General features: G+C 30.8%; 2 protein-coding genes across 4 annotated transcripts in view; one reads left to right on the top strand and one right to left on the bottom strand.

Annotated features, from left to right (window-relative positions):
* Cirl (Calcium-independent receptor for alpha-latrotoxin) overlaps positions 1-18,933 on the top strand; it is a 245,505-nt gene that overhangs the window by 159,729 nt on the left and 66,843 nt on the right. The gene's annotated exons all lie outside the window — the stretch shown is intronic.
* LOC149897916 (uncharacterized) lies at positions 6,026-7,398 on the bottom strand. The gene has a single exon (XM_090115864.1). The coding sequence runs from the start codon at positions 6,869-6,871 to the stop codon at positions 6,026-6,028; it is 846 nt and encodes a 281-aa protein (XP_089971990.1). The 5' UTR covers positions 6,872-7,398.

Below are 18,933 nucleotides of genomic sequence, written 5' to 3'. Positions count from 1 at the left end.
GCTTCCACTAGTACATACATGGCTTTCATTGTAAGTTAAAAAATATTGTGTAGGCATTTATATCATAGTTATTTATATACTACTAGCTTTCCGACCGCGGCTTCGCCTGCGTTTTCAAAGAAAACCCGTATAGTCCCCTTCCCGTGGGATTTACGGGATAAAACCTATCCTATGTGTTAGTCCAAGTTACCTTCTCTAAGTGTGTTAAATTTCATTGTAATCGGTTCAGTAGTATTTGCGTAAAAGAGTAACAAACACACACATACACATCCTCACAAACTTTCGCATTTATAATATTAGTAGGGCTTATTTATATACTATTGAAATCGAAGGTATTCATTCATACAATGAAAATATCCTAATATAATATAATTATGAACACAAAGGTTATTTACAAGCTAAATTAACTTTATTTGAATTCCTGTTATTAACGTTCGAGTTCAAAACATATTTATGAAATGTTTTGTATGATTTAATTAATTGACTACTCGACTAAGTATTATATGCGACTTTGTTTATGTTTCAATAGTAATTTAAAATAAAAAGTAAAGACGTAAGATTGTATGTATACTCATTGTCTTGATTTCTTAGTAGGTATAATAATTTTCTGCTGGTACATCCATGATCCATATTCTATTAAAAGATGTTGTGTGATGTCAATGGTATTAAATTCCAATGATCCAGATAAATAATATTTCTATAGGAATAGTAATAGTAATAAAGATTTTCATAGAATCACCAATCGGTAGTAGCCAAGGTACGTACGTAAAAGATTTCCAGTGTCGCTATCTAAAAAGAAAAGTGTAAAATAAAAAACAGCACAAACAACGGAGAAAATAAAATAATACAAAGGAATTTGCATTCCTATCAGCATTCTGGAACGATTTTAATCGTCTCTCATTAAGCACATTGCTCTGCGTAACCACGCAGTTTTACGGCTGCCATTTTGAATTATTTTCATGAAAAAACAAAATGGCGATGCATCGAGCAATAAAAAATATTAATCGCTTGTGATATTGCGGTGGTGGGGACATAATTGTCTTTTTCTGTTATGCATAATTTAATTTCTTATGCAATTTACTGCAGAATTTGTAATACTTAGACACAGGGATAATTTTAATATTATTTTTTTGCAAACGTTATACATGCATCCTATTAACAAATAATTAATTTTACACTGAACAATTGAAAGGTGTTCTAAATACGATTTATTTTTGGTGAAATCCAGCATTTTTTATAGTGACGTACAAAAAAACAATTACATAGTTGTCTTGTAAAGAAATTTCCCTATAACAAGAAAAAGCACGCCATTTAAAGTTTTACTAAAAATAGATACATGGATTTCCAATAGACTTTTCTACCACAAACAACGGCGAGCAGCGAAGACGGTGCTACTAAAATATTAAGCAGTCTATTCCTTCACTGACAGTGATCGTTTTTAGTATTTATAGAACTGTTTTCCGGATTACATAAAGGTAATTATTTGGTAGGGTTGATTTTGTATGCGGGGAATTACCTTTTGGCATACGTTTAATATATCTATTGATAAGCGATTAATTGTAGATTGTAGGTGAAGTAATGTAAAGATGATCTTGGCCTGACCAAGTTAGTTTTAGCCGGGAAGTCATCTATCATTTTTAACTTATACTTATACTTAACTTAAATATGAACTTACATTGATAACATAATTATGAATTCATCAATAGGCAAAAGTAAATGAGTGTATTCAGACAGTTAAGAAAATTATCAAAATAAGATTATTTTTATTTAACTAAGTATGACTTTAATACCTAATGTGTGCAAAGAGAATATTTTATTCTTCCCGTGTTCTCACTATGATATAAATTGCAACAAAAACATAAAATATAATTCAACTGTGTCACATATCATGTCCCTTGTTAAAAAGTATTTACATAATAAAAAAGTATTTTCCGTTTAAACACATTTGTTTCATATAATATTCTTAAAGACGGACAGACCGTGGAAAAGCACAAATGTGAACATGAAGGTGTAATAAAAGTGTCCACTGCGTTTGTATTAGATGTCAACACTGACGGACAGGGAAACTTTTATCTGTATATACTTTGTGTAGGATTATTATTAAGTACGGAAAAACTACTTTAACGTTGTTTCTTGGTAGAATTTATATAATGTGAAAGTGTGGAGTTTTTATAGAGTTAGAACTAAACCATTTTTTTTTTGGATTTTGATATAAAAATAATACTTTCGTCTATTCAAGATATTTTTACTTCTGTCGTATATTTACCCATAACATTATGTTTATTAGACGTTTAGTAGGTATAAGTATTGAAAATATATCAATTAGATAGTCTCCCACAATTATCTAAGTATTCGGAAACATATCAACTTATTTTGTTAAAACTACAAGTTTCGTCTAAAATCTACCCTAAATTTTGTATCCAAACATTATTCTTAGGACATATGCCTCGAAATCATAACGAACTCGTATGTACCACTTGTACAAGTTTTCAGACTGCTATTAAAGATGGAGGTCGTGGAATAATTAATAAACAATTGTCTAGTACGTGCCGGCGGCTGCGTTAATTGAGTTGTGAGGACTGCATCTTCCACTTTAACTTTTGAGACTATTCCAATTTTATTGTTTACTAGCTTTCCTCCCGCGGCTTCGTCCGCTTTGTCTAAAACCTAATAAATCACATACAAAAACCATCCTTGAATCACTCTATTTATTAAAAAAAACATCAATATCCTTTTTGTAGTTTTAAAAATATTAACACACAGAAAAACGCGGGAAGCGACTTTGTTTTATACTATGTAGTGACAATGACTCCCCATGTGTAGAAATTAGGTTATAATGCGTACAAAAGGTTGTATAATAGAGCTAGTAGAAGTTAGGTAGTAATAATAATAATAATAATAAAAGCCTTTATTTGTTCCTTTTCTTACATCTAATTACATATTATTTTTTGTTAGTATTGTTAGTATTTACATTATTCTTATTTCTATTACAATTCTATTTTTAAATATTAAATGAAGTGTTAGTAAATAATAAAACAGTATGCAATTAAATATATTATAAAGGACCGCTTTTTGCGGTAAAAGCCTCCTCCAATTTTTTCCACTCATCTCTGTTTTTGGCTACTCTTGTCCATAGGGCACCTGCGTGGTTTTTCAAATCATCACTCCATCTTGCAATTGGTCTCCCTCTTTTCCGCTTTTTATAATAAGGTGTCCAATTAATAACTGTGTGTGACCATCTGTCATCTCTCAATCTGCACAGGTGACCTGCCCACTTCCACTTCATTTTACAGACATACCTTGCTACATCTCGAGCATTCGTTCTTTTTCTTATAACAGTATGTCTTATTCTATCTCTCAGTTTGATATTCATAAAGCTTCGTTCCATACCTCTTTGACAGATGCTAATTCTATTCACATGTTTTTTTGTTAGAGTCCATGTTTGGCATGCATATGTGAGACATGGTGTTAGACATATATCCATCGCTTTGGCTTTTAATGGGATTGGTAACTGACCTTTGAAAATTTCTTTCATAGCCCAATATTTGTTCCATGTTTGTTTGACTCTTCTTTCAATTTCTTTTTCGTTGCATAATTTAAATGAGATGAGATGTCCAAGATAGATATAGTCTTCAACATACTCAATGGGAGATTCATTCAATGTGACAAGTAGTTGGGAGCTGTTAGTTATAATTTTTGTTTTTTCCTCATTTATATTCAAGCCAGCTATTTTGCTATATTTATTGAGTGACTCTATCATTATTTGTAATTCCTTAACATTTTCTGACAACAAAACTATATCATCTGCAAATCTGAGATGTGATAAATATCTTCCATTGATTTTGAGACCATATGACTCCCAGTTTAGTTGGCTGAAGATATATTCCAGTACTGATATAAAGATTTTCGCTGAAAGTGGATCTCCTTGTTTGACACCTCGGTTAATCTTAAATGTTGGTCCCTGAATGTCTAGTTTTACTCTCGCATAGCTGTTTTCATATATAGTTTTTATTATTGATATATATGTCTCATTGACACCTTGAGATTTTAATGCTTGCCATATAGCACTATGTAAAATAGAGTCAAATGCCTTTGCATAGTCAATAAAGCATATGTATAAGGGTTTATTGTATTCGTTATATTTTTCTATTAACTGTTTTACAGTATGTATATGGTCAATTGTAGACATTCCTTTCATAAAGCCCGCTTGTTCAATTGGTTGCTTGTCATCTAAGATATATGACAGTCTTCTTAGTAGAGTTGAGGTAAATACTTTATATATGCATGGAATTAAGCTAATCGGTCTGTAATTACTTATAAATTTTGGATCTCCTTTTTTGTACAATAGTATTATATCCGAGCATAGCCATTGTTTTGGGAGCTTTATTTCTTTTAATACGAGGTTAAATAAATGTGTCAGAGGTTTTATTATATGAGATTTGCTCGCAATGATCATCTCGTTTGTTATACCATCGGGGCCGGGACTTTTCCCTGTCTTGAGATTTTTAATAGAATGCTCTACTTCACATTCCAAGAAGGGTGGGACATCTTCAAACTGTTCATTATTATGTGTGCTGATGGTCTTAAAATTTTTAAACACGTTACTTTGCTCTTGATTAATATCGTTGTATAGGTTTTTGTAAAACGTTGTGGCAATATCCAGTAATTGTTTTCTGTGTGTGGTAACAGAGCCTGTAGGAGTGGTCAGATGTGTCATTAATTGTTTTGTTTTCTCTAAAACCTTGTTTGCTTTTTTTATGCCACCTGTTTGTTTTAAATGATTTTCAAATATTTGTAATCGATAATTTTTTAAATTCTCCTTTATTTTTTTATTAATTGTTCTATATAGATATGTTAGTTTATATTTTTCTTCACGAGTTTTATTAGTTTTATTTCTTAATATATGTTTCTGTTGTTTTAACTTAATAATCTCCTCAGTAATTATATGACATTTTCGTGTAGTTTTAGAATTTACGCTTGGTTTTTTCAAACATTGAAGCATGTTTTTTTCGATATCGTCGTAGAGGTGCTGTACCGTATCATATTCTTGCAGACATAGTTTAAATGGGCTTTTTAATGTATCATATTCAATATGTTTTGTTGTAGATTGCGAATAGCGTGAACGCGATATTTTTCTTGATTTGGTACATAGGGTCATTCTTACCATGCGGTGGTCACTCGGGTGTATAACTCGACTTAATACACTCAAATCGCTCACATTTTTGTGTATATTAGTAATAATAAAGTCGATTTCATTTTTTACTTTATTATTGGGTGCCATCCATGTCCATTTTAAACTATTCGGTTTTTTATAGATTGTATTTAATATTTTAAATTTATATTGAAAACAAAAATCTATTAGACGTTGGCCTCTACTATTCCTTGTGCCATAGCCATATATACCTCTAACCATTTCCTCGTTATCTTCTGTTTGTCCAATTTTTGCGTTAAAATCGCCCATAATTATAACTTTCTTGCTACATTGAGATATTGCGTTTTCTAAGTCAGTATAAAAAGTTTGGAGCTCTTCTTCACTTGAGTTTTCCGTAGGCGCGTACACTTGTATGATAGTATATAAGGTAGATAATATTTTAATTTGCAGTAATGCTATTCTATCAGATATCCCAATGAAGTTTATAGTTTCTAAGTAACTTTGTTTTTTAACTAGGAATCCTACTCCTCTTTCGCCTTTTGTTTTTCCGTAGTAATATAATATGTAGCGACCTCTATTTTCAATTTTAAATCCGTTTCTTCTTACTTCCGAAATACCAATTATATCCCATTTTATTGGTGACAATGCATACTCTAACTCTAAGAGCCTGACTTCACTTGCTAAGGAACGTACGTTAAACGTGGATATGTATATATTTTTTATTTTCATGTAATTTGGAGGGTTGCAGTCTACTGCCCCCGCGGTGACTAACCGTTGTGGGGGAGGTGTATAATTATTAATATGTTGAGGTAAATCTTTACTATTTGAGGGGGTGAATGATGTTTTTGTCAAATTGGGGGGCTTTATTAATTGTTATTCCGAATCTGATGAGATAGAAGTTGTTGGTTTGATTTGGGGTGAGTTTTTATTTTTGTTAATTATATAATTTTTCATAGAATACTGGTTACTCTGAGATGGATAGGATCGAATCTTGTTCTTCTTGGCGATTTGATGTTTCTTATTATTATCATGTCCGCCTGAAAGGTAAGGTGGTGTAACTTCTAGCTCTCTCTTTTTTGTATTGTTCCCGCTGTGTTTAAAGTTAACTTTGTCTTGATTGTTTCTGTTACTTGGTTCTTTCACAATTAATTTATCATAACGAATGTATGCTATTTTACCGTTTTCTCTCTCTTTATGAAGTTGTTCCTGTAATTTTTTTCTTATTTCTAATATTTTTGGTGGGAAATCCTCCTTTATGTAAATATTTTTTTCTTTTAGATTGTGTTTCATTTTCATTATGCTTATTTTTTTTCCATATGTGCTGAAAGTAACAATTACAGGTCTTATTTTATTTTCAGTTCTTTTTCCTAATCTCTTAATGAATTGCAGTTCTGTCTTGTTACAATTTATGTTAATGTCCGACGTAATTAAGCTTAAAATAATATTTTCTAATTCTTCGTAACTTTTTTCTTGCTCTTCTACCCCAAAAAATATTAGATTTCTAATTCTTATACATTTTTCTATTTCTAAAAATCTATGCTCATTTTCAGCATGTGATTTCTTCAATTTTTCGATGTCTTCCTGAATACTTTTAAATTTTGAGTCTATGTTTTCATTAATTTTATTCGTAATCCTTTGTTCTACTTTTTTTAAGGACTCTTCGGAGTCGTTTTTAATATCAATTCGCAATTCTTTTATCAGCTGTTCTATATTCGACATCTTAACGCCCTCTCTTAGAAGTTCTCAGTACCCGTATTTAGTTACGTATGGACTTTGTTCCGTAGTTAAGGATTAATACGTTAGATGTCGCTATTTTGATATCGAAAAGTTAATGATTTTTTCGATAGATGGCGTTAATAGTTGAATATATTATTATTCTAAATGCGAATGATTATGCATATTTTCTAATAATGTCTTAAATATCTAGGATTATATACTTATTGGAGTTTGCTTGCACTTTATAACATATTATAACGATTTTTTACGATTTCACTGTTCTTTTAACGCAATTGCACTTAATGTTTTGAAGAGTTAACTGTCATTTTGAACATCAGCTGTTATTTTCACATTAGATAATGTGATAAGTAATAGTTTATTCACTTTCCACGGGTTTTCACACTTTTATTTGACTTATGCCAATTAGTTCTGTCCAATACACAAACTTTTCACTTTTAAACGCAGCGATAATATTTATAAATAATTTTTAATTACGGAGCACAATTTCAGTTGTGTTTACTTCACCGCGCCCTCTAGCGATAGAAGTTAGGTAGTAGTACCTATAAAAAAATAAATGATTTATTTATTTATTTAATTCGAGCTTCATTTAGGAAAGTATTTAGTATGATAACTATTTATGAATAGTTTTGTGTATTTCATTCTTTATTTTTTGACTCTCAAACGAATAGGCAGATTAAAAACAAACCTATTCATTTTAATATACCTAATAAGATACCTATTACAATATAAATTAAGAGAGCAGATATTATACAAAAAATTTAGCCTTTCTACGAATAGGTTAGATTTTCTTTTATTTTGCCCAAGTAAGTCGTAAGGAAAAATATGATAATAATATAAAAACCCCCGTCAACACCTCCGATTAGATTCTGTCAAATTTCGGTCCACTAGGAGGTTTTATCCGATCAAAGTAAATTGAATTGGATGTATTTCAAACTGTATTGTGTTGTGAATTAGTAATAAGATGTTGACATTGCTTGAGATTATGTGGTATGTGGGTTCGATGATTAGTCCTAAAAAATATTAGATTTCGATTTAGAAGTCTGTATACATACTACTAGAAGTATTAATTTTATAGAAGTAAAATTAATTACGATACTGCTTCGAGCTTAGTTATTAGTTTAATTGGATATCGAATACATTTAAATTAATCTATAAACAGTAGTTTATTTTAAATTTATACAAGTTAAGTAGTTGCATAAAATACTTATGAGTATTGTACAACATCCGAACTGCTACTATTCTACCGCAATAGCTTTTTATTATATTAAAAAAAACACAAACAAAGTCACAGCAAAACCCAGTTCAGTATAATAAATCCTCACACGCAATACCCTAGATATAGTGATATATCGTGGAATACCTCGCACTCGTATATGATTTACGATATTCAGAGTGGGCGGAATCGGGTGTACCAAGGAAATGTGAGCTTTTTTCAAGCATATATTACAAGTTTTTCGCAATTAGTGGATGCGGCGGTGTCGTAGCTCGGTGGTTTTTGTTTGTTTGGTTGTATAGATGGATTTATTGAACTGTTTTAGGTTTAGTGTGTCTCAAATATTGGGAATATAGCTATATTGAATCGTTTTTTTTTGTTTCAGGTAAATCAATGTGCATACTCGTACAAAGCTTCTTCGTTTTATTATGTAAGTGATATTAGGTAAATACGGTGTTGTCTGTCGCCTTGATATGTAAGTACCTGGACATTTAAACTGAATATAATGATGAACTGAATGAAATATTTAATTAAAAATACTAAAAATAGCTTCAAAAATTTTACCATTTCAAAAAATTTGATAGCTCCCCAATTAAATTGAAATAAATCAATTATAATAACCGGAGTTTTAAATTAACTCAATTTATTTGCACATTGTTACCAAATAACACAGCTTCAATCGTGGGTTTAACCAAAATTAGTTAAACAAATCTAATTAAGTTGTATCTCACGAGGTATCAAGTCTTATTGAGATTTGTGATACTAGTTGTTGCCTGCGACGTGGATTGCGAATATTCCGAAAGTAAACTGTTATTAATGTAAGGTATAAATAATTATTGTCTATATATATAAAAATGAAACCCGTTTTCCTTGGTCACGATATCACGCGTGAACGGGTGGACCGATTTCGATAATTCATTTTTTATTATATTCCTTGTAGTACGAGGATGGTTCTTTTTTAGAGAAAACGTAAATACGTATCACGGGCGAAGCCGGGGCGGACCGCTAGTACATTATATATTTTAATGAATACCATATTAAGCAGTTAGATATGAAATTGTAAAACAACATTTAATAGAATCATTTACCAGTTGAATTCTCGCAATTACGTACTTCAATTAAACTAACTTTCAAGTAATTAAATCCGTTGGTGTAACGAAATAATTCTTGTAGAAAAAAAGCCTAATAACCGCTTCAGCCATGTTTTTGAAAACGCAAACGCAAAAATGGAAATTAAAAAAAAAGCATCAGATAAATAATAACTAATTCCCGACGTTCTAATTACAGACCGGGCAATCTACAAAACGTCTAGATTAGTCATTTCGCAAACATAACTCAATTAGCCTAACGTGAAACATAGGGTTGGCAACGGCAGGTTATAACAGAAAAAAATTGTATTTTAGCATACCAAAATTAAGTTATGGAATTAAAAATCACTGAAATGATTTACGTCTAAGAAATAAAATGTACTAATTTACTAACATAGTTACACACTCATACTTTTATTCATTTATATAGCTTAAGTTTTTACATTCTAACACTTAAAGAGATAAGTGTGAATCCTTTTTCTGCATACCGGTGTCAGTGTCTTACCTCGAATCTTCTACTTTTTAAGTACAGTCGAAAGCCTTCACTAGCGAGTCCTCACGTTTTCTTATTCAACATTCATTGCACATAATATTTACTTATGTATTTATAAGTAAAAATCGATTTTAAAACTAACATTGTGACAACCCTAGCGGTCGCTACCCGTCACAGAGCTTAGATAAATGGTTGTTTTAAATTATTTTACTTTAATATTCTGTTGTAAAAGCTGTAATCTAAACTAGCGTTTTTCAAGCACATCGAGTATTTGCATATGATTTATTACTCTCTTCAGTTGGAACGATTTGAAATATCTATTGTGTTTTTGGTTATTTGTTATGTGCGAAACTATGACAATTTTAATGTATTCCTGAAATAATATGTGCTCTACATATGTGTAATAATAATCATACATAATTATTGAATTGTGTCAATATAATACCTGATAAAATAACGGAATAGTTTTCTGTAATAAGTTTATCTAATAATAGTGCCTACTATTTAATCGTAATATTTATGTAGGTACACAATTTAATTCAAAATCCATAGGAACATAATTTTACTCATTGTCATGAATGATTGAAAATATAATATCTTTCATTCATAATTTAATTATAATTTCTATAGAATACAATGAAACCACCCTTACCCTACTGCTTGTGTATAAAACAACGTTCAATACAAAAGCTGATTTGGAAGTAACACTTCTCATTATGACTATACTGTATACACGTCAAAGACTCATTTGAGATTAATTGAATTTGATATTAGAAACCAATGTCAAAGGGTTCCAATTTGAATGTCACATAGTGTCGGTTATCAAAACAAGATTCTAAGGGTTAATTAAAATTCGCATTATCGCTTCAGGCCACGAACTTAATCTTAAGAAAATGGATTCTGATGACGGGTTAATGTACTGAAATTGTGATTTTATCTGGTAACCCCGGATTGATTACAATTGCCAATTGACGTTTTAGAATAGCGTTGTGATTGGTTGAATTTATGTAGTATTGGGATGATTGATTATTGTCAATCGTATACAGTAATATTTCCTTCTCTTACTGTATAATATTACGGAAATTCAATTATTTCTTTCTACATTAGTTAAAGCTTGTAATCATTTCTTCAATGAGAATTAATCAATGACGTCTTTTCAAATAGCTCAACGAATTAAATGTCCTAGTTATGTACCTACTCTATGTCGTTTTCTTATTAATTTATTCAATAAATATTTATTATTTCTGCTATTTCATCCTAATGACAAAACAAATAAACAAAAAAATCATTAGGTACTTCGTATAAATTGCTAATTTCTCACAATTTGGCCACACCCTAATAAATATTTCTTCTACATTAAACAATAATTAGATGTCGTCCCGTACAATAATAGTTTTGTTTATTACACTTGTTTCTATCCAAGTTCATGAAATACACTAATATGTTATATTTATGTAAGTTTGTACTTAATCTCTGTAACTGGGCTACCGTCGCACGCTAAATGCACATTAATAATAAATACAGTAAAGAAGTTTTTGCTCGGTCCAAGTTATAAGAATTAGCCGGATTTTAATAGTCACTTAAAACACAAATTTAACTGAATTAAGGGCTTTTTGTTAATTAATTAATTAAGGTCTATAGGAATCATTGATTCCTAAAGACCAATATTTTATTGATGAAGTCGATGTAAATCTGACACCAATGCAATTATAGTTACCATGACTAAAATGCTGATTTTCATATGTCCTAACTTCGGCCTGAAATTGTATGTTAGAATTATTGTAGCCTGTTTACATATTATGTAAGTGACCATGTAAAGTCAGTATTAGTTTTGTTTCTTTATCATCACAACATTTTACTTCCAAATAAAATTACTCTCGTTGTCTGTCATGCGTGCTTTAAAACTTCGCAACGGATTATGATGCGTTATTCATTGATAGAGTAGTTTTCAGGGAATATTTTAGCACTTATTTCATTTGTTAAGTTTTAGACAAAGTGGTCAAAGCCGTGGGGAAAAGCTAGTAAATATTGAAATCGCTACAGCTTATGACTTATACATGTCAGACGCAGTAATTAGGTTAAATGATCGCTGGTACGGCGCGGGCGATTTGCCTAGACGCAATCAATGTTAAACTTACTAACGAGTATTTTTCTTCACTTCCACGGAAATTGCCCGCCATTAATTTTGTTTTTATGTCACATTTAAAGTTTTAATAGTGCTGAAATTATAATGGAATTCCCCTTTTCAGTTTTTGTATATTGATTGCACCCGTGATGTGTTTTAAGAAGCTTATGTTTAGTTTGCATTAGGTTGTAGTTCTATAATTTAAAAGCTTACAGCGTTTGTTGCAAAGGGTTCGCAATAAGATTTTTACTACCGTAATGAAAAAAAAATTGATTGACTTTATTTTTGACTGCGCTTCAGTATGCATGTAGGAAGCTCTGAATTCGATGCCTAGGTATTAATTATTATTTTTCACTAAGTATTTCATCTCCGACCAGTTAGATAAGTACCTACTCAGATAAATTGCTCACCATGTTCATAAACACATTACGAACAACTCAATATTTTATTAACTGTACAACTTGTTTTTACAGTTAAATCTCTGATTTACCCTAAGGGGTATTTATTAATTTATAAACAATCACTCACCATCACATTCATCGGACTTTTAATGAATACAATTAAGTCATAATCGATACAGCAGTTTTGACTGTCACAAATAGTTATCACGGTATAATATCACGGCAATTTGCTTATCAGTTAAAACAAGTGTTATTAATAATTGTTATTTTAAACTTTATATCGGTAACTGTTAGCCGTTTATTTTATTGCGTCGATTTGAACTTTACCGATTTATTTGCGAATAAATCGTATTGCAGTTTTTCTTTTATTTCCATGTTACAAATGATTCGAATAAATAAAACAGTAGTATTAATCATGAAGGAAGAAAGTTATAGGTTAATAAAATACGCATTTGAAATATTTATGGTAAATAGCTTTTAAAAACGATTTATGTCTATTATTTTGAGAAGTGTGAGTGCAATAGGTAGGTATCTAATCTAATCTGCGCGAAGATGATGAACTGATTTTGAATTTAGACGAAAAAAGTAAAAATGTGTATTGTGTCATGATATTAAAGTTTATTTTTCAGTGGTTTAGCAAAATGTTATTTTCATTTATATAGACAGATAAAGTGATTTATCATCACATCCAAATTCTGTATCATTTACATACAAGCTTAACCTAATAACTTGCTTTTGTACGAAGGAATTGAATATCAAATATAGAATTTACATGATTTATTACATTATTTATACGATGTAAGCTTGAGACTCGTATTAGATTTACTTGGACCAATGGCGGCAATGTGTTGAAGATATACGAAATTTTGATGCGCTTTAATAATATGTATTTAAATGGATATTTAACTATAGGTAGGTACTATAACTATACTATTTTCCGTATTAATATAGTTCGTAATAATTACCTCGAATTCCTGTTACATTAGAAAAGTAAAATCAATCGTAAAGTTTTCTTATATTTTCCTAATTTTCGCGCAACCGTTTTAACTTTTGATTTCATTAGAAACTTTTTCACTATAATACACATCAGAAAAGGATTAACGAAATTGGTCTAGCAGTTCACGTGTGTTGTTATATTATTGTTATAATCATTGATATAATAACAAAATTCAAGCCTCATAGGGCAAAGAATGACCTTAAACCTTTGAAGGTAATTTGGGTCGTTATTTTAGGAATTACGATTTTTTACCACAATATCAATTATTAAGGGAACAATAACTTGACATTCACTTGAGTAACTTAACTTTGACTTTTGTTTCAAAGTCATGGTCTGTATTAATCGATTATTCTACTTTGATAATATTAGTAAGTTGAAAACTTAATTATTATTGTATTGTAGTTTTTAAGCATTATTTTTTGAATTCCAAAAAAAAGAGCGTGTGTGCCGAGCACACGTGTCAGATGTGAAACTACTTTAGCAAGATTCAAAGACACCAAAATCGGCGTCCTCCATGACGTGACGGTATTGTTATGACGCGACCTTGAAATTTTACTCTCAACGCGCCTAAAGAATTTTCACTTAAAAAATAGATACCTAAGCTTGACACTTAGTCGACATCTTATAAATTTAATTAAATCTAACGATACACGAAACATATATTTTAAACACATTTTACTCTATTTTGAAGCCCATTATGATATATTGTTCTTTTAAGCATAATACGAATACCGTTTTCGTATTTAAACATACGCCTACCACATGCGAGAATCTCACTCATTATAGCTCATTATTTGGAACATTAAACTATCCGATCCATTAATTAAGATTTAGTTACTGTCTTGTAATAGACTACCATATGATATTTATTAATGTACCTTATATAGGTCAACATGAATATATGTATAGGTATAGCTAGTACAAATTATATACGAATTCGATCTGTCTATTAGATCTATGTTTAATTATTAGGAATTCTTAATAATAGATCTTTATATTGCAATAACTTTTAGAATTAATCTAGAAATAACTTTTGAGGAACTCTGCTTTAGTAAAATGTCCATTGTGAGAAATGTTATTAAATCAAAAGCTAAAATAGCCTCTTCTCTTTATTCAGAAAGTTTTTTTTATTTATTTACACTAAGATGTGCAAAACGCATTTGGATACAAAGCGGATGATAATATACCGAAAAAATACCGATTTCTAAAATATATTTTGTACTTTATAGAGTGCTAAGTGTTAAGAGTTAAGACTACATCTTATCGTTAGCACATAGGCACATTACAGCTCAGAAATGCGTTCGATTTCCAGAAATCATTCCTAAATATGTAAAAGTCAAATCAAATCAAATCAAATAATTTATTGCCTACTAATACATTTCACATATTAGAAACCTTATGCAGGTATTGCAATACAATATTATATTTAAATTACATTAATATTGTCACATACATTTCAATTTTCCAATTTTGAAAAAAAGTAAAAGGTATGTAAGGTTATGTTACAGGTAAATAAAATCTTAACGGAAATACAATGTAAAACAAAAAGTATACCATATCATATCCTCAGCCGGCCACCGTCAGATAATGAAGTGCATTTGATTGCAGCCGCTCAATGCAAATTACAAGGTATGAACCAATTAGTTCACATTGCAATACGACGCAAAGTTGCGATGATTATAGTCCCCCGGTGTAGCTAACACTTGCCACGGTGCGTTTAACTGAACAATTGTTTATGGATAAAAATATGGCGGTGAGAAACTGGGGAAGTTCTTATCACTACTTGGTATAAAACAAAGTCGCTTTCTCTGTCCCTGTATGCTTAAATCTTTAAACTACGCAACGGATTTTGATGCTTTTTTAATAGATAGAGTGATTCGCATTCGGTTATAGTATAATATAATTTATTAGGTTTTAGAAAAAGCGGGCGAAGCCAGATGTTTATAATTTGACACTAGCTGGAACCCGCGGTCACTCTCGTGGTCTTCATTCTATGTGCTAAGGTAGACAATGATATATCTCTGTGCCAAATTTAATACAGATCAGATTAGCTATATTGCATGAAAGAGTAACAAACATGCAAACATTATTACAAACTTTTGCGTTCATAATATTAGTATGATCAAATGCTCAACGCCTCCTAGTCTTAAATGTAGGTATACGATATATTATTACAAGTGAAAAATGTAACATTTTATTCTTTACAATAATATATATATTCAACCCAACATTCAATTCATACAGGTAACGTGATAAAAACGTGGGTTAATAAATAGCCAGAACTCAAATGTAAAGCATACATTATTTTTTATTTACCTCCAATAATTCAGAATTCGCAGAACTGTCACTGAAAAGGTAGGTATTATCAGTATTCAGTAAGCACAAATTTCATTATCTCAAATCCAGGTGAAATTTCATTAAATAATTCCATGAAAGTTGCTGTTAAAATCCTTACATGAGAATGTTTTTTCCGAATTAACAAAGGTGTGACTAGAAAGTTTTTGTTGTTACCACAAAAAGTAACAAATCCAACTAGTAAAATACATAAAACAATTCCCTGAAAAATAATGTTCAAACTCCCATAGAAAATGCAGTTCTGTGAACCAAATGAACACGTATTTCCTATAACAAGCTTCAAATGAAGCTACATTACACGTAGGTAGTAATTTCAGCAGCCAACTGATTCTATACTTGACTGTAGTAGTTTTAACATCTAACTAATAGTTCAAGTGTTAACGGTATCGCTTTCATTGTAACTTCTAATAAGTGGCCATCTTACATAATTGGAAGCAATTTTCTTCGTCTCAACACATTAAGAGGTGTTTTAATGATATAATGGCAGTTCAATGCTATGTTTCGCAAGATTGATCTTTCGGGTAATCATTTTTGGCGGGCATTTTAGGTTTCATGTTTTTTGAAGATGTAATTTATTACCCTTTTTAAATTTAATGTGAATTGAGATGTACACGAGACCAAGTACAAGACCAAGTACATTAATCACAATAAAATTGAATGCATTAAAATCAATCTAGACAGTCTTAAATTTAATATTTAACTAAAATAACAAACAAGAAGTCCGCAAAGCAAGTTGTATCCCCCTACTGCGGCGAAACAGTAAAGCGTAGCTCATCGCTTATAATTTCAAATCAGATATAACCGGCTAAAACTGGACTGGACCGCCTCTAACCGCCCCGAACTGGATTACAACCGGGACGTTCTGGTATAGAAACTGGATTAATCCGGTAAAGTTGTGCGCATGGTTACGCTGATTTGGAAACTTGTTCTTGTTTGTTTCTTGAGATACCGATGTTGTATTGAGTGGTCTAGAATTATATTCGCTGATAGCAGTAATTTGTAGTAGCTATATGCACTCACTCACGTAAACTGTAAAAAGAGTGTATGCTGCAGTAATTTTTACATCTATGGTATCAAGACAAAAATAATAAGAATGATAATCAGTTCCAATTTAATAACTACAAAAATGGTAGTGAATGTTTTAATCAGGCTTTAGTTATGACACACTAATATTAGAATCCATAACTATTCCGCAATATCCGATACCCTTTTGATGTAACCATTTTAGCAGTATATCAATTAGTGTTGGACATTCCATAATACCAATTCAATTAAAAATACCAAGCGAATAAGGTTCAGCGAATAATGCAATACGTTTCAGCTTATATTTAAGGAACGTATAATATTTGTATGTGTTTTATGTGTAAATGTTAACAGTATCGTTGCACACAGTTATTGCAGCAAGAGAATATTTATTCAAATATAAAGAAAATATTCCGAGTTGTATTCTTGGCTAAAATGATATTTCCATTTGAAAGAATGGCAAATGCAACGTTTTAAACTATTGAATTTTTGATATCTTGTTTGCGACAATCTTAATTTATCGCTTTGTTCATTTTATGTGAATGGCTTTTATGTTAAATATTAAGCACATTTTATGCAAACTTTTATCCGTAGTTTTGAGGATTGTTATAGTTTTTGTCGATTGGCTTGCGCTCCAGATCTTTTTTCATAGAAACTTTGTTTATTTATTCGTTATTCAGCCTACAGGCACTCCTTACACAAATAACAACATAAACAATTCATCGTGTTTTCATTTCGTTTTGCGAATACAATTTATTTTTTATATTTACAAATAAATCTTATAAATAGGTCAGCATCTTCTTATATATAAAAATGAATCGCAAAATGTGTTGGTAAGCGCATAACTCGAGAACGGCTGAACCGATTTCGATAATTCTTTTTTTATTATATTCCTTGAAGTACGAGGATGGTTTTTATGTAGAGAAAACGTAAACATATAACACGGGCGAAGCCGGGGCGGACCGCTAGTCTTATATATAAAAATGAATCGCAAAATGTGTTGGTAAGCGCATAACTCGAGAACGGCTGAACCGATTTCGATAATTCTTTTTTTATTATATTCCTTGAAGTACGAGGATGGTTTTTATGTAGAGAAAACGTAAATATGTACCACGGGCGAAGCCGGGGCGGACCGCTAGTTTGTAATAAAAACATTGCGTTTTAAATCCTTTAAAGATTTAACTTTATTATTATTATTCAAAGAAGCAATTAGCCATCTGTTAAACTTTCCTACCTCCATTCCTTTAAATCTACATCTGTATGAAAACACGTGTTCTTATCTAGATCAAACAAAATTGACGAACTTTCTTCATTATTACAATCACAAGACTTATTAGCTCCTCCGGTTTCTCATTACACACTATCAAACATACCATCTTAATATAAGTTTGCCAAAATTTGCAGAGAGGTAAATATAGCCGTTCCTAAGTTTATCTTGTGGTCTAGGCTTTATGAAGTCACCTGAGGATAGGGGATCCACGACTTTCTGGGGATTTTCTTCGTTGAATATTTTCACTCAATATAAGCAATAGTTTTGGATATATGAGTGTTACGTATTTTGCTGAATGTTTAAAGTGAGAATTCAGAATTATTTATTAAATTTTTATTTTATTGTATACCGCTTGTAAAAGTCAAGGACTGTGTAGTTAAGATGTATCTTAAAAAAAAGCGGTCTTCTAACTCTGCCATTGATCTATCAGGCAAGCAGAAAGCAAGAGCAATAACTTTAATTTGATTAGGTAGTAATATCTTACTTATGATTTCACATATTTTACAATATGGTAAGATATCGCTACCTAGCGATAAGGCCGCCCTTTGCTGTTTTTGTACTATTGTCTTTGTTATGTGTATTTATGTATTTTCAATGCAATAAAGTATAATAAATAAATAAATAAAATAAATAAATCTATACATATAATAAATCTGTAGAAGGGTCAATTCTGTACATTGAAAATATTGAAAAAATAAATAGCAGGGGGTGTTACTGGATCGATACCAAGCCCAAATATGTGATTAAAAAAATTGTTGTCTGTCTGTCTGTCTGTCTGTCTGTCTGTCTGTATGTTCAGGCATCACGTGAAAACTAACGGTTCGATTTCGATGAAACTTGGTATAATTATACCTTATTATCCTGGGCATAAAATAGGATACTTTTTATCCCGGAAAAATACGTAGAAAAAAAAATTCTATTCTATATCTATACATATAATAAATCTGTAGAAGGGTCAATTCTGTACATTGAAAATATTGAAAAAATAAATAGCAGGGGGTGTTACTGGATCGATACCAAGCCCAAATATGTGATTAAAAAAATTGTTGTCTGTCTGTCTGTCTGTCTGTCTGTCTGTC

The sequence above is a fragment of the Colias eurytheme genome, chromosome 24, assembly GCF_061535395.1.
Source record: "Colias eurytheme isolate Ceu_HAF_F1 chromosome 24, ilColEury1 Martin Lab GWU primary, whole genome shotgun sequence".
Taxonomy (NCBI): domain Eukaryota; kingdom Metazoa; phylum Arthropoda; class Insecta; order Lepidoptera; family Pieridae; genus Colias; species Colias eurytheme.
This window is presented reverse-complemented; position numbering and strand designations above follow the sequence as displayed.